Source organism: Thalassophryne amazonica, chromosome 15, assembly GCF_902500255.1.
Source record: "Thalassophryne amazonica chromosome 15, fThaAma1.1, whole genome shotgun sequence".
In the NCBI taxonomy this organism is placed as follows: Eukaryota; Metazoa; Chordata; class Actinopteri; order Batrachoidiformes; family Batrachoididae; genus Thalassophryne; species Thalassophryne amazonica.
Window position 1 is genome coordinate 16,529,084 of NC_047117.1, and position 22,624 is coordinate 16,551,707.

The following is a 22,624-nucleotide window of genomic DNA, read 5'->3' on the forward strand; positions in this document are numbered from 1 at the left end:
CATTCTAGACAAGTTATGACAAGTTTGAATAGTTCCATACAGAAGTTGACCATTAAGTGTACACATTTTTATTTCTTTTTTTTTTTTTTGTTTTCTTGCATTACAAACATTACCACTTACAATTTCAGCAAGTGAAAAAGAGAATAGACATTTTGACACAAGTTTCAGAAGGATAGCAGAACATAAAGTCAAAGGGTTAAATCAGGTTTACCTGTGCCAAAAGTAATGGTACTTTCATGTTTACAGCACTGTCAATACATTAACTACTTTCTCTATAAATCCAGCTTCACCCTCATCCATCCAGGTATCTTAGCTCCCGTCACACACGCATTGTAATAAATATTTGTGACCATGAGTGCGATGATTGACCTCAATGCCATTTGGTGCCTGTGAGGGGAAAGTAGGAAGAACCTCCACGTAGAAGACCGGTGACTAATGTTTCACACACTGCAAAAAAATATGCTGCAACTAATAAATTCTTGATATCTCTGTTCTCCACTTTAGAGGGAGAAAAATAAACTTGCCAAAAGGGTGCCATGAATGGAGGTGCCAAAGAGGGCTATAAATGGACGATGCCTGATATAACTGGGTACCTCCGCCAAGGAGTTGATTTTTCACCAGTGTTTATTTGACTTTTAGCAGAATGACTCAAAAAGTAATCAACAGCTTTCAATAGAATTTGGTGAGCAGATGGATAATGTTCCAGCAAATAAGTGATCCAATTTTGGAGGTGATCTGGAATATATTCTGGAACTGAGATCCAGAAGAATATTTGGTACATAGAAACATTTAACTGAAAAAGTTGTGAGATGATGTTGATGAAATTTGTTGAGCAGATGGATAATGTTGCAAAAAACAAGGAATTTTATTTTCAATTTCATCCGGAACATATTTTAGATCCAGAAAAAGTTTTAAGCATTCAGGAACATGTGAAATGGTGGGAACTGTGCAATCTCTGAGTGCCTTCTAGTTCTAAGACAGGATCTGCAGCCTGCCAAGTCTTTATTTAAATTATGTTAAAGATTTTCCTATCTCTGTAACTAGTTGTATTATGCATCAATTTTAATCAGGATTATACAAAAACTACAAAACTGATTTTCTTGAACATTGGTAAAAGTGTGGAGTATGGTCTGAAGAAGAAACCATTAACTTCTAGGGTGGATCCGTTTAAAGGAGCAGACCCAGGAACTTTGTTTTGTCACTTTCTTTAACATTGTGAGATCGGGCATTTTTAGGAGCTCATGAAAAAAGAAGAAAAAAAAAAAAGCTGGCATATGTATTGCTAATATTTGCATTATCTTTTTGGGAAATTCATTCAAATTTTGAAAAATGGCATCTCACAAAGTTATATAAAGAGACAAAAATTCCTGGTTCTAACTCCCGAATTGGGTCCACTCCAAAGTTTAATTGTTTCTATGCTGGGCTATCCTCCAACCTTATTTGTGTCGCAGTTTTTGCATAAACCTGATAAAGAAACAGACAAACTGCACAAAAAACATTACCCCCTCCAAGGTGGTAATGAGGGGAAAGACCAGTGCGACGTTCTGATGCGGTCTCAATTATTATCCTACGTTTGCGTGCGTACCTGTGAGAACGGGGAACATACCCACACCAGATGGCCCTGCATTTTTAGTTTCTCTCAGCAAAAATAAAATATCAAGGCATATCAAGAGTGCACAAGCATTCAATTGCAAGTCATCTGTTGAGACGATATAAATTAGAACACTGGCAACGCAGATGTGTTTCGTGCAGATTCCTTTCCATCATCAACTTGGTGCTCTCGGTTTTCATATAAACAGGTGTTCCAAAAGTCAAGCCGCTAAGTTGTGTTTATCAAAGAACCCCCTCACCCCTCATAGTCACTAATGGCTCATGTTGCATCTTCTCTGGTTGCAGCCATGCAACATATCCACTGATAAACTTCATGCATCAGAGCAAAACTAGACTTTTTAAACAGATATCAGTCTTTATTTAAAGCCCAACCTAAGACATAAACAGAACTTAAACTGGAACTACGAACATTTGTGAGCTTCCAACTAAAGCTGAAGCATTTTTCAGTTATAATCAGAAAACCATTAGTCAATCCATGTAGTCAAAGTCCTCGGGTATCCCAAAGGCTTTATCAATACGACTGTCATCAAAGGCAAACTTCTTCTTTGTCCAAGACTTGATGGCAAAAATATTGTCTGAAAGCAAAAATTTATGTCTGATTAATGAGCAGAAACACACTGTACTTGCCCCTCTAATCTTATGATACTATAGCAGTCAGCCTGGGAATACAAATTTTCATGCCATTGCTATCAAGCTCTTGAACAACTGCAAAGTTCATGAATGCAGCATTTGTCTCATTTTTTTCCTGAAATAACCCATTTGTTGAGGTTGTGGTTACTTTGAATTATTTTTATTACTTCCCAGGACCAAAAGAAACATTTGCCAGCTGCAGATTGGACACAACACATCCTTAGACAAAAAGATACTCTGTGTGGGGTGGAATTTGGAAAAATGCCTTTAAAGTGACTTAGTGCATTTATTTCTGGAATATGAATATTTGGACATTTCATATTTGATTTTCTGTTGATCCATTCAAAGAAAAAAGGTCAAAGTACATTTTCATCACAAATTTCTAATGTTTGCATGATATCAGCTGTCAAACATACATTCTATTGACACTAATTGTAATGTTTAATTAAAAATGACAAAGATATGAATATAATTAAATTAACTCACCTGTCCACCTGGATACAGCATCTTTGGCTACAATGTTTGACTTTCCTGTAAAACAAAATTATAGATCAGTTTATACAACTGTACATTATATCAGTTGTTAAGGACTGACAAGTTAAATTTTAGAATAGAGGGGCTTTCTTCACAGTGTTACACTATTTTCAAAGATTATTTCATGTATCATGGAAAAAAAAATCTTTATCTGAATCTGCCATGAAATTAAGTGGCATCTATTCCAGTCCAAGATCAACCTTGGTTTAAAAAAAATCTGGGATTTTGTCACAAAAACAAAACCATGAAACTATTGAAAGAACATCAAAGCAAGCCAATGGTATTTAAAGTTAACTAGCACGTTGCCTGTCGGGATCCACGGGCCTTAGACTGGGTTGTGTTTATAAAATAAGTAGCTGACATTTTTCAAGGGTGGTAATAAATTATGTTAAGTTTCTATTATGAGTTTAAATGGTGTGTGGGTCCAGAATGCTTATGGAACCTTAGACCTCAACAGTTTTTAGAAGAACTCAACCCTTTTTTTTTTACATTAATTACATATTTTTTAAAATGTCAATTTACTGTCTTAATGTATTTATAAATTGTTTAGGTTCTTGTTATCATATACACACACTATTATTATTACCATTATTATTATTATTATTATTACTTCTACTTTGTCATTTGATTTTAAATGGGCCACAGTGGAAATAAGTGTTTTCACTTTCTTCTATCATCCATGTATTTTTAATGTATTTACAATTATATTATGTACTTACATTGAACTTACTAAATAAAATCACACACACGTTTTTAATATAGAGAAGATTTACTGCCCCTTGCTGCATTGGCATGTGAGTCCAGAATGTAATTATCAACGTCCATTGTCCAGTGTTGTTAGCCAATATCTGTAGTTTCTACAAAAGTTATGAGTCCTATCAATGTTCCGTTTTGGCAGCGTTCATCTGTGACCCAAAAAACATAAGTATACCAAAGGGCAAATGTCAGCTCTTCCCAATTTGTCCGTGATCAAAGTTATACATATGCATGCACGCACAGCTTTTTATCTTTTGTGCATTCTGCTGCAAGCAAGTGCTTTTATTTTTACACACCCACAAACAGAGATGGTGGTGGAACACATCAAAAGCACTACCCTTCTCACTCATGGTAACGGCAACATGACATTTAACTATACTAAGTAAACCTGTTGAACTACAAAAACACAATAAATGAATAACAACAACACTGAACCACAATATCAACAATTAAAACCCCAAACTCCCATGGTGCATTGCAGCACAACATCCACTGTTGACTGTTGTTAGCTAATGTCGCTAATTTCCCAAAATATATTATATGTTTCTCAAATTATGTTAGTTATATTAGGGAGGTGATAGTCTAGTGGTGAAGCGTTGGGCTTGAGACCAGAGGATCCTCGGTTCAATTCCCAGCCTGACCAGAAAATCACTAAGGGCCCTTGGGCAAGGTCCTTAATTCCCTAGTTGCTCCCGGTGTGTAGTGGGCGCCTAGCATGGCAACAGCCTGACACTGGGGTGAATGTGAGGCATTGATGTGTAAAGCGCTTTGAGCGTCTGATGCAGATAGAAAAGCTCTATATAAATGCAGTCCATTTACAATTACCCATCAACTTTCTGTTTTCGCAGTATTCATCCTTGACCCAAAATACATAAGCATACCAAAATGGCAAATGTCAGCTCTCCTCATTTACTCTGAGATCAAAGCCATACACACACACGCACACAGAGGCCACTTGGCTATTAAAACATAGATTTTTATGAATTCAATGGAGTTACTGAAGTGTGAAAACATTAATTTTAAACCATTTTGTAACTACTAATTAGAATATGTATCAGAGCAGGGTCACACATGAGTAACCTGCTGTGGCAATAGACGGTCATAAAAAATGTTTTTAAAGTGCACTTTTGTGTTTTCATAGCCAGCCTATACACATGTACCATGAGTGGTATATGGTGTCAGGGAAGAATTTTAGACTTCTTCCCTGTAAATGCCAACGTTGCTCAGGGATGATCTGGCTCCTAGGCTGTTCAATGCTTGGAGGGACTGGGTGTTGGGTACGGTTATGGAATCCAACACCTTAGGTGCCTTTGTTGATAATGAAAGGTTTATTGACCTCAATTTCATGGATGACCTTGTGACTTTTGCAGATTCAATTTGACACCCTGGTTGCAGCACTTGAGAAGCAGAGCAAGGAATTGGATGGATTGTCTGGGTTTGCGACTGACATGGATCAAGATGGACCAAGATTCTGGCTTTCAGTGACTTCATGGCAATCAGGAGTGCATCTGTACACTATGAAAGTGTTGAAGTTGTAGAGAAATTCATTTATCTTGGCATTAACTAACATTCATGCCTCTGGATAAAATACAAATGTGATGAGGTCGCTGGACAGGGGTGCATGGTGATGCGGCTGCCCTTGCAAGGAGAAAGAATGTCCAAGCCTTTAAGGTCATGGTGGTTCCTGACATATTGCGTGGCTCTGACAGTTGGACACTAACCAATGACCTAAAACAAGGAAGAAACAAAGTACATCTGCACTTTGTTTCTTCAGACAATCCTTGGGTACTGCTGGAATGAATGCATCACACAATTACTGAGGGAGACTCAGACGAGCAGTATCACTTAATGTGAGGAAACATCAGCTACAACATTTTTGGCCATGTGGACATTTTTCTGGGCATGATCCAGTACACTGGTACCTTAGTGTTGAGGACCAAAGTGGCTGAAGAAAGGTGAATGGGGATTTCTACAGTCTACCTGGCTGCAACAGATATAAGGCTACTTTAAAAGAATGGGGATGGGCTCATTGGGCTGGTTTTCTACCTGGGTAGTTATGACTCATGACACAAGGTTCCATGGTGAGGTAAACATGGTGACACACCACATCAACACATGCTCCCAGACCTGACCTGACAGCTTTTACAAAGAATGGCCTAATCTTAGCAATCAAAGTCACACATTGTGTTATGGCTGAGTCAAATGTACTTTTATTATACTAAAAACAATAGGAAAGGCATCAGTAGCCAATATAGTTTATACAATTATCGGGTACGGTATATGTCATAATGTCAGAGTTTAAAGCTGTTATAGTGCAGCAGATAACAGAATAACTGCAGAGGAATCCTTCAAATCAAGTTACAAACACCAAAGTTTGACTGTATACCTTTTGGTACATATTTTCAAAAAATAACGTTAGCCATTTGAATTTTCAATAGGTTGGCCAAGTAGGGGTCAATTGAAGAACTGCATAGTGGTAAAAAAAAATGTTCCAATCATAATGAAAGCTATACCACATTATGTGTCTGATTACAAAGATTCTAAAAAGGTATAGTTTGGACTATCTGTGACTGAATGTTCTGGAGTTATGGGATAAAAACAGCAAGCATAGTGACAAAGGTCACTTTCAGTTTGTACAGGGGTCAAAAGTTAAAGTTGCTCTAATTATGGTAAAACATGATGCAAATTATTGGTTAGTAGGATTTAAAAAAAGGAATAGTTTGCACCATGTGTCATGCTTAGTTATCATGTTACGGGGTAACATATGTCACATGTCATAGAATCCAATGGACGTTGACATTGTTTGACCTTTACTTTGGAGACCAAACATTCAACACAGTCAGAACTATTCCATTTGTTAATCCTATCAGTTCAACCAATAATTTGCACCACGTTTTACCAAAACTGGAGCAACTTTAACTTTTGACCCCTGTACAAACTGAAACTGACCTTTGTTGCTGTTTTTACCCCATAACTCCAGAACATTCAGTTATAGATAGTCCAAACTATATCTTTTTGTAATCATTGTGATCAGACACATAATGTGGTATAGCTTTCAATATGATTGGAACATTTTTTTTTTTACCCCATGCAGTTCTTCAACTGACCCCTACTTGGTCCCCTATTGAAAATTCAAATGGCTGTTATATTTCTACAATATGTACCAAAAGGTATACACAGTCAAATTTTGGTGCTTGTAACCAGATTTGAACGATTCTTACAGTTATCTGCTGTACTATCATCTTCAAGCTGCAATCTAATGCTATGACGCGCACAGATTTCCAAGAACAGGTCTGAGCCCATTCTGCACATTGATGCCAAACCCTTTCAGGAACAGGCGATAGCACAATGTCATGCTTCTGCATAGCTGCAACACAGCTCTGAAAACACAATTCATGCCTCTACACGAAAAATGTTTTCTGTAATGCAGCTGCTTGCATGTACTGCATGTGGTAGTTAAAATCCTCCAGGGCATACTCCAGAGTTGTGACAGGATAACGAGGAGGCCTGTAGGCAATTAGAGGCAATCATAAAAGTAAAAAACTGAAAGTGACTGAAAATATGAGAACAACTTCCTCCCTACCTCATTACGGAACAGAATAAGAGAGCAATCTGTATTAAGATCACATGTTGCCATAAATTACTTCGACAATCCATTGTACAGGTAGAGTATAAGAATAAGCAGCTTCAGTAGGGTGGCGTAGATGTATCACTGCTGAAATCACAGTCTGGCTGAAGAGACATTCAAATGGAGGTAAACAGACAAGAAGAACCCCTATTCCACATAATATTCCCTCAGCACAGAATCCAAAGTGTTTAGGAAAATAATTTATACACCATGTTCCATTTTATTTCAATATTTCTAAAGAAAAACATCTACATCCACATGTGTTTGTTTGTAATCAAGCATCATTACTGAGCAAAGAATGGTTGAAGATGGGGGTGGGTGATATGACCTGAAATTAATATCATGGTATTCTTCATCTTTTTTGGACAGTGACTACATTAGATCATAGCATTAACTGTTTTGCACCATATGACTCCTTTTAATAATTATGTGATTTGAGCAAGAGTTTAACCTGGATTATTTTAATTCTGAAATCCACTCCTTCAACATTCAAATTGGGATGAAAAATTTCATGAATGGAAGATTTTTACATTTTGACATTTCACAAATCCATGGCTGTGTTTGATGAACAATCTTTAAGGCTTTAACGAGTGTGAACGCAGCGTGAAAGTCCAGTGGTTTACACAACAGAATCACTATTTAATCATACTTTTATAACAATCAAATTATGTCTTTTTTTATTCTTTAGCTAGTTACATCTATAAGAATGTATGTAACAGGTGTTCTGACAAAGCGGCAACACTTGAGCCTGAATTTTGGGCCCTAAAGCGTAAGTCATTTTCCTTGTGGTTCCTTGACTGGCCACTTGAGGCTGACTCCAAAACAGAGCACTTTCCCCATAGGACTCCATGTTAAAATGTCCAACTTCAGACCATAAATAAACATGTTTACAGCCTGGTAGAAAAAACAGTTTTGGTCTTTATAGATAGTTTAAGCCTCCATGACAACTGTACAGGGTGAATATTTTCATAACTTCTTAGTTAGTTGTGGGCGTGGTTGCTTTGAATGACAGTTGCTGAGTTCAGCAGCTCTGCCTCCTTCATAACCGTTGACCGTGACTCAGAGTCCGCTGGCAGCAGGCAGTAGCTGTTGTGATGCTGTGTCTGTCTGGAGTATAGTCTTACAAACAGATGGAATAATATGGCTTTATGTGTGGTGAAACGTCCTAACAGATCATCCAAAATGTCTCTGTTGCAATACTGATCCTGAGTGAAACTGGACTTCTTTAATGTTGTATGCTAATAGTGTTAGCACTTCTTCTTAATAAACACTAGAATTGAGGTTAGCTCGTTACCTGGTGGTTCGGACTCGGGAGGTTGGTCATGTTCAAGCTTCTTTCATCACATATGGAGCCACCACCGTTCCACCCCTTTCTGCATTAATGAGGTAATCGTGAATCAATGCGGGTGGGCTTCTCAACATGGTGATGCCCAGAAAAGAGGGTCATTTCAGCTCATCTGGATACACATATACGGTCTATGGTTCTGGGCCTCTATAGAAAACCAATGGATGACGTCACGCAGGCTTTGTCCAGTATATATAGAGTCTATGGTTTTGACTCATGTGTGGAGCTCAGCAGGAGAGAATTAATGGCCACACAGACCACCTTCATCTCTGATCATCACAGCTTCAGTGCTGCAGGGATCATCATAGTTGCACTGAAATGATTACAGATTACGAATATTTGGCATTATTTTCATTTTTTTTTTTTTTTTTGGCATTTGAAAAAATATTTCTGGCCTGGTGGAGGTTCTGGACTATTATAGGATAAGCTTGATTTATCACAGTGTTGTGCAATCTGTATCGTGGCGCACTATTGTGCCAGTGACAACTATGACACTGGTGTACCACCCACCCTAGCTGGAGATATCCTCATAAATTATAAACAACAGTAATTGTGCTAAAATAAGCAGGAACAGAAACTAAGGAGATTTTCTATGTCATTGTCTGTGTGTTTGAAAAAAAAAAAGAAAAAAAAAAAACATTCATACACTGAACATATAAACTTTAATGTTTTCTCAACCCCCCCCCCACAAACACACTATACCCCTGTACACAGGTAGGTGGGATTCCATCTCCAGATGACCTCTGGTTAACTGCTGAAAAATTGTGAACTTTGCTGGGGGTGGAACACCAGCAGCTGTTGCAGTGACTTAATTTGGCAACAAATGTATCACAGGCAGTTTCTGCCAAGGGTCAAACTGTGATCATGGAGCTGATTCGCCAAACTCGCAACATTTTGGCATTTTGACTTAATTTCGCAACAGGAAATAAGAGAAATTCTTTGGTTTTCTTAGAATTTTTTGCCACAATACATAGCAACAGTTACGATTAAGAAAGTAGTTCTTTATACCAAGAACATTACATGAAGCAGCTAAGCTTCATAAACGAACCTTCACTGGTGCTTATATATTGTGCTTCAGTAGATTTCAGAGCCTAAAAATGTTTAAATGAAATACACAGTCTGTGACAAGCCCCCCCACCCCCAAACAGGAAATCTGGCCACACACACCATGAAAAGTGATCTGCACAAACTCCTGACTAAGAAGACTAATTAGTGGAACACCTACACCTGTTTGAGGTGGACAGACTTAAAAATAGAATGGTGTTGATGAATAAATGGAAAATGTCACAACTCCATGCTGGTCACAAATGTATCTCATAGGTCTGACTTTTCGTGGAAGCAGCAGCAACTGCGTGATGTTGATCTGTTTTATATTATGTATACAGCGTTTACATTAAAAGGGAAACACTGTAATCCAAAAATGAAAACTATAATTATTTAAAGCTTCACTGTCATTTCACAGTGATTATGCGATTACAAGTCCTCATGGTGCTACTGCATACACTAGTTTTGAGAGACTCGGCCCTTGTCCAACATCTTTGTGAGGTGACCTTGTGCGCCAAGTTTGAACTTGATAGTACCAGAAGTGTTTGCCAAGCTAATGATTGCACAAGTTTTCAGATACTGAGGCTCTCTGATGGTCACAACTGGAATCAAAAAGCGGTCAAATAAACATTTCTTAGTGAAGCTTAATGTTTCCAAGTTACCTCAAAGTACTGCATGTGGGATTTACCCAAAGACTACTAAAAATAGCAATTTAAGAGTACTCTCAGAAATATTTTTCCAACTCTTACGGTGGAATATTACTGGAAAAGTAATTGCGCTCGACTCATTCAAACAGCCCTCAGTGTTCGTCTGAGGTACCCAGCAGGTGATATGAAGCAGATCTCCAGTGAAAACCTGCAGAGCGTCAGCCCTTCGTGGTTGTCCCTTTGCTTGAATTTCATGTCTGTCTTAGTCTGAAGTTTTCCTGTATCCATTATACGTATGTATCAGTACGTTTATTTACAATCACTTCAAATAACAAACATGAAAATGTTTGTTTTGTTCACACTTTTTTCTGATCTCAGCTGCCTACAATCAGGGATGGTTCTCATTTTAATGTTGGTATATACGGGAAATAAGTGTTGCATAAATAAATTTTGTCATTACAAAATTTCTTATGTAGGATTAAAGCAGTTTAGGCGTGACTGCGTTAATCATCAACACATGTGTGATGACACCTGAGAAACTGCATCACCAACAGACCAGATGGTTTTAAAATAACATAACACAGTGTACCACACCCTCATCACATACAACAGTAGCACCAAGGAATCAACGCATCGTAGGAATTTTTGCATTACCATGAACAGCTGACTGCACGGTGCCGACATTCGACAAAACAGGTCTGACAACCATTCAGCAAACTGTCATCTTCACTCTGCTTTTAACAACTTTTTATTCCACAACTATACCGTGAACAGTAAATTATTATATTCACACTGTGGTCCAAAACCTCTGAGATAAGCGGACAAAGGTGAAATGACAGCGCACGCACACACACAAAGATGAATAAATAAAAAAATACTAGTGGGTGTCAGAATTCCTTTGGTGTTAGCAAGACCTTATAGCTGCGCTAATGAGAAAATCTGAAAATTTGGCCTGTGACTTTGACCTCAAGATCAAGGGCATCCATTTTTCAAACTTGACCAAAGTCTTATACACCTTTCTTGTAAGTTTGATAACCCTAGGGCTCTCCATTCTAGAGCAATTGCACTAACAAACCAATTGTTGACACCATCCAACACCCACCCGCCCAGCCACTGGGGTGACAACAAAATGCCTTCAGCCTATTACAGCCTGAGAGACAGATAAAAAAAAAAAAGTGGAGCCCTCTGGTAAAATAAAAAATTCAAGCCGCTGACTGGCAACCAATTTGGGAAATGTAGGTGCCAGCCTTCAAAAGAAGGTGGAACTGGTGACTGGTATCCAAGAATAAGCAGCATCCTGTCTTTTATTGTGGCCAGCCTAAGGCACAACTGTGCAATAATCCTAATCAAATATACAAATATACAGAACCAGTCAAATGTTTATGACCAAACATTTGACTGCTTCCGTATATTTGTCTTGTATATGTATTCTACATAGTTGATATTTTACTGTAAATAAGACAGATACAGAACCACTTTGGACACACTTTCCCATTGGACTGGTACTATACTTAATATGTTTACACTTTTGCAGAGCATAACGTTTGTAAATATTTGTATCAGTTACCCAACTTGTCAAATAAATAAATACTGGCCCAAAAAAAATTCTGATTTAGAGCTTTTCTAATATTAAAGAGCATGAATACCTGGACTGGATGTTGCATTACATTTCTACTTTTGGGCCTGTAATTTCATTACAGTCTTTCTAAAGTTTGCATTGTTTGATTGTTCAAATTAAACATAATGCAAGTACTGAAACGTGGTACAATATGAATCATTTGGCATTTAGCTGATATTGCACACAGGTGTACTAACTTTTGTTGTATTCTCTACCCCACTGTGTTGTATACATACTGTACTACAGAGTCATCAGCCAAGTATTTGCATTCAGAAAGTATATTACACAATGTACAGTATGTGGTCACATGATCAGCAAAACCAACTTGAGCAACATGATGGGCTTTTACACAGTATATTTTAGTGTATTTATGCTGAAAGTTGTACATACATATTTGCGTACAGTCAGATTCAATAAAGTATGTGAAGCCATTTTTTGCCACATCCTGCTCATGTTTTGCTCATGACTGTATATGCAGGTTTTCCTGACATCATTTTCATTCATTAAAATGCCATTTCCTGTGTGTGTGTTTGATGTGCTAAACAGGTTAAACATCTACCGTACATGGCGTGCAAAGTTTATTAAAGGGACAATCCCTCAAAAAAAGTACTCCACTCGCATTAAAGTGCACAATAAGTCTCCATACTGGTGATAAATTGACTTATAACACACAACCCTAACGTATAAATTATAGCGATGAAAGCTATTGGGAAATATTTTTATATTGATTTTAAAAGAAAGAAAAAACAACCATTTTGTTTATTAGTTCACTCAAAAACAAACCTTATATAGCCCCATTTTTTATGTCTTTGTTAGAGCTGTAACAATTACCCAATTTCATCAATTATTAAAATAATCACCACCTATATTGGTAATCAATTAATTGTTTTGAATCTTTTTTCTTTCTTTGTCTTAAATGTCCAAATTATGATTTTAGCTTCTTAAATGTGTGTATTTTCTGTTTTTTCACTAGTTTCTTTATTTTAAGCAGAGCTGGTTAAAAAAAGTCTTTTTTTCCTTTTAAATGGACTTTTATTGATTTAAATCAACTTTTTTCATTTTTATTTATTTCACTCATCTAAATGAGACTATACAAATAATGTCATTAGTTATAATCTTTACTAACATGTTCAAAGATAAAGGTGCACATACAACATGTACAAGTGCCATTAATCAATGGTACTTATTTCATATTTCGGTGATGTTCTAAGCACTGATTTAAAAAAAAAAAAAAGATCATACTAGCCTTGATTTCAAGAAATCTTAAGTGAATTGTCACTTGTTCTACTGGCAGATATTTTGAATTTGTTACAAAATAAAACAAAAAAAAATACAAAAACAAACAAAAAATTAACTGATAATGCAAATAACTGTTAGCTGTAGCCCCATTTAGTATGTTAGGACTTCATTTTCTGTCTTTTTGTGTCTCAGGAAGAGACAAAGCTGTGTGCAATATTTCCTTACTTTCTTCATGAGCACATATTTACTTTTTTGCCACTTTATATGTTGGGATGTTTTTTTAATTTGTAAATACTTTTTATAGCAAAACATCTGAATGCAAGGTTGAAAGTTGTTGAAAGAATATATGGATATACTGGCAAATCAAGCAAATGGTATTCATCTAACCAGAAAATAACCAATAGACTAATAAAAATATAATACATTAATCAAAGAATAATCTATAGATGAATCTATTACAAAAGTAATTATTACTTGCAGCTGTAGTGTGTGTTCGGATAGTCGTCATATAGACTGCTGTCTGTGACCTCCGATGCCTTTTTAAATGTGGCACATGGAAAATGTATTTTATGCACTCTGAATTTGATGATTTTATGATCAAATCAAAACATTCTATTCTTGAAGAGCTCCGTTCTTGTTCACTCACATCCCCAATGTAACTCTTGAATGTGTAAGATTTTCACCAACTCATTAAGATCTGACTTCATTTGGAATATTTTATATTATTTTTCCAATTATTAAAACATGCAGGTTTTAAGGAGCCAGCATGCTTCTGTGTCCTCTGTAAGCAAACACCATTTTCTCACAGATGCAGCCACTGAAATGCAGTCAGAAACACAAGAGTCGCAGCCAAGACACATTAGATCGCGTCAGGCATGCTTGATCGGTTTGACAGCAAACACTTAATACTGCCTTAAAATGATTTTACAGTGGCACACATCCAAGAAAAGAATGAGCAGCAGCTTTTCAAATGCAGCAGCAGCACAGTGAGGAGCTGCATAATTGATTTGTACATTTTGTTTTTAATTTTATTGCATAGAAAGTCCAATAAAACCCCATAAAATACAAACTATCTGGAATGATGTGCATTTTGATAACCAATAAAATCAGTGAGTGACGTTGCATCATATATCATGAAATAGACAAAAGACCAGCACATAGCACGGGGGGGGGGTGTCTAAATTGAGACACACAGCTTTCTCAATCTTTTTGAACCATCTGCTGTTTGCTTTCCTTATTTTTGCAGTCACATGAGCTTCCCCTTTTCAAGCCGCTATACAGAAGACACACTGGTTAAAGTACCAGGGTTTGGTCAGTACTTACTCATCTCCTCTACAACTTCTGGGTCACATTCTCTGTATTTCTCCAGCTCAGCTACAAGCTGAGTTTTCTCTTCTCTCAGTGCCTGCAGCTCCTTCAGCAAAGAGCTTCTCTCATCCTATATACACACAGATATAACAATATTCATCTATTAGACAGCAAATAAACATTTAGTTGTACAATCCTAACAGGTTTGGCAAATATTTTCAACTTTGTCATTAGACAGCAAAACCACCATGTCTCGTGACTTAGAACATCTACAAGAAAAAAGAGGATGCACAAAGAAGTAAAAAGTGCATCTTTATTTATCAAATAGAACAAGTGTATGAAAATATTCTTACTGTATCTTGCCGTCCTATTTTTGCTTTGTCAACTGCCTTCTGTAAAGTGACTTTCCGCTGCTTTGCTTCAGAAATCTTTAAAAGAAGAATTTTAAATTAGACAAATTTGACTCTGAATGGCAAGTCAAGTTTCTCTTCACCGTGTCATAAAATCAAAACTTTTTATCAAATAACTGTTGAAATAATAATATCCAACCAAAATGGCAAATCAAACTCCATGTTTTACACTTTGAAACATCAGAAACAACAACAGTTACAAGCTTAATGTAATCGTAAATACAATAAATAAAAAAATACTGTTAAGCATAATTTAACGGCTACAAGGGCAGATAGTTATATTGGGAATCATTTCAATAAAACCATTTCTCCTCAATTTTCATATATTGGCCTCAGTAAGAATAGAGGCAATAATTTATTATAATGGCAAGCATGACAATTTTTATTGCCATTTTAAACAGGGACTGCCTTTTTTTTATCCTGCATGTCATTGAAGCGGTGATGGCAGGGTATTTTTTTCACTAACATCTGCCTGTTTGTCTGTGGTAATTCAAAAATGGGTAGACATATTTCCTTCAAACTTGGTGGGAATATTACTTGGATAGACATCTAGAGGTGATTAGATTTTGGAATACTTTGGTCAAAGAGCAAATATCACAGGTGAAGCAAAACATAGTTAAAAAAAAGAAACACCTTTTTTGCATAGCTTCAGAACCAAGAAGACCAGATGGAGGATCTAAAAGCATATATTGATCAGGAAAATATTTGTAATCGATTGGTATCACACAGAAATCATACGATGAAGCCATACATAGTCAAAAAAACGCACACTACAGATATATGTATATTTATTTGTACATTTATATTGTGGTTTGTAGAGTGAGCAGGGTATGTAATCAAATCATGAGACTGGAAGCAGTTAATCTAATATTCATCAGCCTTGGCATCCCACTCATGCCAATATACAGCAGGCTGCTGTACAATAGTCAAGTTCTGTCCTAGAAAACATCCGGCCAATCTTCTCTGAGGAGTCACAAAACTCACACTATCTGTCCGCTACACAACAGGAGAGAAGTGGGTCATCACAGAAGACAATTTTTTCAGCCACTAAACATCAAAATGAGGGCTCTGTAATCATAAATATAACCCTGTTATTAGTATACATTTGGTTGCAATTACTAAATGGGTAATGCAATATGTTTTATTAAACCCTTTGAATTAAAGCTAAAAGTCAACACTACGAGCATATCTTCAATGTGCAAGTTCAACTCCATTGTGGTGGTGTACAGATGCAACATTTCAAAAACTACCACTCTCCATATAGTCATCGACCTGGCTGTCACTATTGTGTGAAAATATGCACCCATGTCATATGTTGTACTATGTTGCGTTTCATATCATAAAATATGTTGCTCTGCTCTGTGACCACATTAAAATGAAACGCCTGTCACCTGTTTTTCCAACTCTTCCAGTTTGTGACTGCGAGCGTGCAAGGCCTTGCTGGGGAAGGCCCAGTAGTAATTAGATGTACCGACTCTTTCGCAATCCACCATGTTGTCATCCACCAGGCTCTGCAGAACTTCTTTGACAGTCATGGATGCTTAAGACAGCAGAGAAGAGGGCAGACATTCCACATTAGCGGTTGACATTCACTCATTTTCCAACATGGCTCTGCATTTCCCAGAGTTATTATTTAAAGACTGATCATTTGACTTGCAAACCTCTGACTGGTAACATGATGAAGAACAAACTTTATAGCAATTTGCAACTAAAAAAATAAGAAAAAAGAAGAAAAAAACTATCCAGCAACATGTTTGTACTTTACCACTTTTTTATGTTACAAGAGAGAGTCTTTAAAGCTACAGTGTGCAGGATTTAGTACCATCTAGTATTGAGGCTGCAGACTGAATTATTTCATTGCAGGTCATGATTTTTTTTCTCCCCTCTTTCATGTTTTTGGTTCTGTGTAAACTTGGATTCATGCTCCCTTGCCTTCTCTAGTAAACAGTGACACATATGATCCTCCATTTCGCAAACGATAGTTCTCAAATTTGTTAGACTGCACTAGCAACTAGTAAGAAGTGTACAGAGGAGCAACCACTCATTGTTTTCTTCAAGCTTCTAGCCATACTGCAAAATGCCAAAGATGAAGTAAGTCCCATTTCCATTACTGTACCAACATGGCACTGCAATACAGTGGCCCACTCCCATGTACATATTGTAGCACGTGCACACGCAAGGTGTGGTTCGGACATAATTCAACCAAGTCAGACCACCACCAGTGGACTGCTTCAGGTTAAACCTATTCAAACATAAATCTCAGCAACTTACAATTACACTGTGTTCCCTACTTTACACGCATTGATGAGCCAAGACCTGCATATGTTAAACCTGTTCACACATAAATGTCCGCCACTCAAGGTTACACTGTGCTCCCCACCTGACATGTTAATGAGCCAAGGTGCACATCTGTTTTCCCGGCAGGTCCCCTGCCGAGCAATGTTCTATTGGTTGTTTCCATGTCTTGATAATGTGTATGGGCACTTTGATCACTCACTGCATTGTGCCAAGCGCAGACAACCATCATCCTTTGTTGTTTATGTAATCAGACAGCCCGGCCCTTTGTGTTTCACCGTCAAGACCCCTGTGTTATAACAAGCCAGCCGAGCTCCTTTATAAGTACTGTGCATATAGAAGGTTTTTCAGTGTGTGCTTTTGTGTGAATAAAGTGACACGCCATGCATTTTCCATCTGCATCAGACACTTAAAGGGCTTTACAATAATGCCTCACATGCACCCCGATGTCAAGGTGCTCTCTACACACAGGGAGCAACTAGGGGATTAAGGACGTTGCCCAAGGGCCCTTAGTGATTTTCTGATCAGGCTGGGATTTGAAGGATCCTCTAGTCTCAAGCCCAACGCTTAACCACTAGACCATCACTACCCCTTGTTAAAGTGTAGAAATAGTCTCTCTTCATTTTGTCTGACTCAATTTCTACAATATATTGATTAAATAACAACTTAGATTCATATAGTGCCTTTCAAGGACACAAGGTTGTTTTACACAGAGTAAAAAATCAGAGTTGAAAGGTCTTGGCAAAGAGGGGAAACTTCAGTGCATTAAAGGTGTCAAAAGACAGGCCTCTGCAGATCTCACAGGGGAGCAAGCTCCAGAGACCAGGGGTCACAGTATTGAAGACTCTTGTCTCCAAAGGCCCACAATCTGGTGTGGGGGGAAGAGGACCCAAACCAAGTAAAGGAAAATGCATGTTTGTTGTTGCAACTAATTAACTATACACAAATGAACAGATAGTTATGAATGATATACTGCATTTATACTTAAAAAAAAAACCACCCCTAAATCCAACACACTGTAGTTTTAAATGTTCCCCAAACCCACCTGACTATTATCCAAGATATCACTGCATGTGAGGGTGTAATGGAGCAGGAGGATCTTCAACAGAGTCAGTGGTGAAATGTAATACTCCCACACGTTTTCTACTTTGGTCCACAGTGAAAGAGAAGCAGCTTATGTGCCGTGTTAGGGCCAAGAGTGGTGAGAACTTTGAACAGCATCCAAAACAAAAGAAAAGATACAAAACTACATAATACTTACAAAAACGTAGGCAATAACCATTTAACTAATCAGTTTATTTGCAAGACATGACACATTGCAAGAGGCTCTTATTGCTTTGTATCATTTAAAATTTTGACAGTTTCACTATGAACTGATTGCATGTTGTTTTAAACATCACCACTTCCTGACCTTCTAATTTTGCTTGACAACACTCCACCAAATCTCTCTGTGCTACATTAAAATAAGCCAGTGATGTGCATGCCTTGCTGTGCCCTTCCCCCAGTCACTCAGTAACTAGATCATGCCCAAGTAAGTGGTCAAAAACATGTGCTTTTAATGACCGTCTCAGCAGCCAGATCCAGTTTCACTTGATTAATGTTGTGTCCACTTCACAAAGAAATCACCCCTCAGTACGTGCAGAAAAATGCATCCGTTCCTCTGCAGTCTCACACTTCAGTCCCATATGTGAGATAAAGACCGAGCAGGAACACGTTTTACTTAATGTCCAAAACTTTAGCACATTGTCCATTGCCACTCAAGTTGTGGGTGTTTCTTAGCAATGAAATAAATTAAACACAGCTAAAAGCAAACAGACACAGAGTGGAAGAATCTGCAGAAAAAAGTATGCACACATTTCCACAGGAAGAAGAGATGAACACACGATGAGCTGGCTGATCGTTTGCTTCTCTCGTAGAACTGTTGCTGAACCCGTTACTCACCTATGCCCTTTGTCTTGGGAGCGATTTTCTCAATGTCTTTCAGCTGAAACACATCTTTCTGCAAAGAAAAATAACAGCTTAGCTTTGCAGGGTTAAGACACAAAACACCTGTCGAAGTGACTGCATGTTTAACAAGCCTCAAAGATGAAGATATTGTTTCAGCAGTGCCAAACTCAAATTTGTTTTAATTTTGCCGAAACACACTCAAATTATCACAAGGCATGATTCCTGATATATATTTATTTAAATAGCGATTATAAGGTCTATGTCATTTTGGGAACTATTCATTTTAATTTAATGACAATTAAGTTGTCTCCTGTAAAGGAGGAAAAAAACAAAAACAAAACAATTACCGTTTCAAAGAAAATCTCCATCATGCGGGTTCTCTTCTCTTCCAAACTTAGTCCTTTCTTCTTTGACTGCAATTAGATCAAAGTGTCATATTTCCTGTATAATTTTAGTGAAGGCAGCTTATGACGCTGTACACATTTACTATATTACACAGAAATTGTCCACTTTGATTCCGACGTGATGCAGTGAACTGTCTCGATCTCAGGATTCTTCTTTAATTTGTACCTTTTTAATTTTTTTGTTTGTTTTAAATAACTGTTAAGTGTTTCCTTAAGCAGTGTGATGGCGTATTGTCATACGGTGTGGCTGTATGTTAGACATCTTGTTTAGTGCTCCGAAGCATTCTTGTGATGTTGGGCCATATAAGTAATATATAAACATATATAACCACAAACTGATCACTGAGCAATGTAAAAACATGTCTCTGGCATGTATAATCACACTTGTCACCTTCACAAGAATCTTATTCTCTCCCGTTCAGGGTCGCCACAGCAGATCAGCTGTCTCCACCTCACCCTGTCCTTTCCACATTCCTCTGTTAAACCTTGCTCTTCTCCTCCTGCTTGGTTGCTCCATTCTCAGCATCCTTCTCCCTGTACAAACCCTAGGTCCCTCCTCTGCACATATCCAAACCATCTCAATCTCACCTTTCTGACTGTCAGACTGTCCCACTTGTGCTATGATCACTCCTAATTCCGTCCATCCTCGTCACTCTCAGACAAATATCACACCATCTTCAGCTTTGCTTCTTGTCTTTTTGTTTGCACCACCATCTCTAATCCGTACAACACATTTGGTCTTACTACGGTCTTGTGAACATTCCCTTACACTCTTCCAAGATACCCTATTAATGCAGCAGATAGGCTAAATGATAAAAGCATGAAATTTGGTATACTTATAGCCAAAGGTATTCCAAATAAAATTAGATATTGAGTCATCATGAATTTTCATTATGGCTGCCATGGCAATTATTTTTCAAAACGAAAATTATTAATGTGATGTAAAACAGAGAAAAGCCCTATTCTTAAATATGAAAGGCTGGAAAAAAGGACTGTGAGGCATAATTCTTCAAGTGACCTAAATATTCTATTACAGGTGTTGACTATAGAGCTCTATAGTGATGTATGGTGTTGATATTTTCTATTTATTAATGACACATTTAATATTTCAGCTCTTGGTGTGCATCACTTCTGTCACTGATGGTTAGAAGACAGAGTACTTAGAGTACATAGAGTTCTCAGCCTCACCCATAAACCACATGATAAAGATTGTTTTCAACAGTCTCTCTTAACTTAAACGCATGCTTCTGGTCCACCAATGTTCATCTTGAGCCTCCAGATACTTTCGTTTCCTGGTGATGTCAAGAACTGTTGAAGTGCTCACGTGTGTGTGTGTGTGTATATATATATATATATATATATATATATATATATATATATATCTCAACACTGTGACCCTAGTTTCTGAAAATTCATTATTAATTAGAAATGTGATCAAAAAAAGTTAATTTTCTTTTAAACTGTCCATTATTTTTTTCCTAGTGCAGGATCCACTTGTAACAATGCAAGTCAACACAGATTTCACATACAAACCCAGTTCTCCAATTCATTGCATCCGAAAAAGTGAAACATACTGTTTTTTTAAACATTCCTTTATACAGCAAGGGGGTCCATGGTCTCAGATTTGAAAGTGCTGATTCTTATCCCATTCGCTTCACACTCGGCCTCAGACCTGCTCAGTGTACATTGGAGGTCACTGCCTTGTGAGGCCAACAGAAGCACATCATCCGCAAAAAGCAGAGATGCCAATCTGAGGTTGCCAAACTAGACACTCTGTTCCCTGACTGCAACTTGAAATCCCATCCATGAACATCACAAACAGGATTGTGACCAGGGGCAGCCCTGGCAGAGTCTAACACCAGCGGGAGGAGGTCCAATGTAATGCTGAGTATGTGGACAAAGCTCCTACTTTGGTCATATAGAGAACAAAACACGTGTTGCAGTGGTTCTGGCACCTCATGCTCCTGCAGTGCCCCCAACAGGACACCTCGAGAGACCCGGTGTAGTTCACAAAACACATGCAGACTGGCTGGTCATACTTCCATCTAATACTTTACTAAGGTAAAGACCTAGTCCACCATCCTATGACTAGGACAGAACCCACAATGCTCCTGAATCTGAGGTTGGACTAATGGTTTAAGTCTCCTCTCTAGTACCCTGGCATAGGCATTCCTAGGGAGGCTGACAAGGGTGAATCCTCTATAACTGGAACACACTCTACAAGTCCCCCCCCCCCCTTTTTTTTTTTTTTTTTTTTAAACGGTGGCACCACCACCCCAGTTTGCCAATCCAGAGGCACTGTCCCCGACTGCCAGGCAACGTTATATAAGCGTGTCAGCCATGAGACGCTTATACAACATCCAGAGACTTCAGCATCTCAGGACACATCTCGTTTGCCACCGAGGAGTTTTTTTTGACTACCCCGGTGACTTCCGCTCGGGTGATGGCACCGGATCCACCCTTGTCTTCCATCCCTGCCTCCTCAATGGAGGACATGTCAGCAAGGTTGAGGAGATCCGTGTTCTTTCCACCAGTCCAGTTTAGCAGCTCTAAACACACAGCCTGACCTAAGACCTGCCTCTTTTTTCTTTGTGGCCTGACAATTTCCCAGAACCTGGAAAACAACACTGTGAAACACTGGGTGTGTGTGTTTTTTAAAATTCATTATGTTTCCAATGATACTTTGGATGATGTTACTACTCTAAAGCTGACGTCATCCAGCTTGGTCGTTCCCTTTAGTTAGCTTAGCCTGGGTCGGCTCAGTGCTTTCACATTAGCGGTAGATGTAAATTAATAATAAAACACATCTTACCATGGTTGCATGAAGGATATAACAGCAAAGTCAGCTAACATTAGCGTTTTATGGTTTTGCTTTTGCTCTCGACAGACAGAAGTACCGAATTTCCCGCGGAAGATCGTCACGAGCTCACGAGGCTTTCAGTGTTGGTCGTAAATTCCACATTACACGCGGAAAACCGAATAAGAAAACGTTCATTTTAGAAGTTACAAGATTGTTTCTGCCACTGTGGCAAAGTGACATAAGCGAAAGAATAGATATCAACATTAGCCAGTTTCTTTTACCAGCGGCTAACCACTTTTGCGGCTTTTCTAATACCTCTTCGTGACTGTTTACGATTGAACGTGAAGGCAACATTGATTTTATGGAGACGTTTTTTCCCGCCTCAGAAAATGCAGACGTAATTAAAGT

At 38.0% G+C, this 22,624-nt stretch overlaps 1 protein-coding gene across 2 annotated transcripts; it reads right to left on the bottom strand.

The window, feature by feature from the left end:
* Positions 1 to 47: 47 nt before the first annotated feature.
* Positions 48 to 22,348, bottom strand: mnd1 (meiotic nuclear divisions 1 homolog (S. cerevisiae)). 2 transcript variants are annotated; one of them, XM_034189049.1, is made up of 9 exons: positions 22,229 to 22,348; positions 19,360 to 19,425; positions 19,007 to 19,064; positions 16,162 to 16,310; positions 14,714 to 14,788; positions 14,376 to 14,490; positions 10,558 to 10,563; positions 2,728 to 2,767; positions 48 to 2,186 (listed from the first exon to the last, which is right to left on the bottom strand). In XM_034189049.1, the coding sequence occupies exons 1-9, from the start codon at positions 22,229 to 22,231 to the stop codon at positions 2,138 to 2,140; spliced, it is 561 nt and encodes a 186-aa protein (XP_034044940.1). In that variant the 5' UTR covers positions 22,232 to 22,348; the 3' UTR covers positions 48 to 2,137. The 2 variants fall into 2 exon arrangements, with proteins under 2 accessions (XP_034044940.1, XP_034044939.1); XM_034189048.1 differs by lacking the exon at positions 10,558 to 10,563 and having other exon boundaries at positions 2,728 to 2,772.
* Between the last annotated feature and the right edge of the window lie 276 nt (positions 22,349 to 22,624).

What these genes read in the sequence shown, in the direction of transcription:
- mnd1 (XM_034189048.1), bottom strand. An exon ending in TGGAAGAGTTGGAAAAACAG is followed by an intron (nt 14,789 to 16,161) that starts GTGACAGGCGTT and finishes CTTCTTTTAAAG; the next exon opens with ATTTCTGAAGCAAAGCAGCG. An exon ending in TGCTGTATCCAGGTGGACAG is followed by an intron (nt 2,187 to 2,727) that starts GTGAGTTAATTT and finishes TTTTGCTTTCAG; the next exon opens with ACAATATTTTTGCCATCAAG.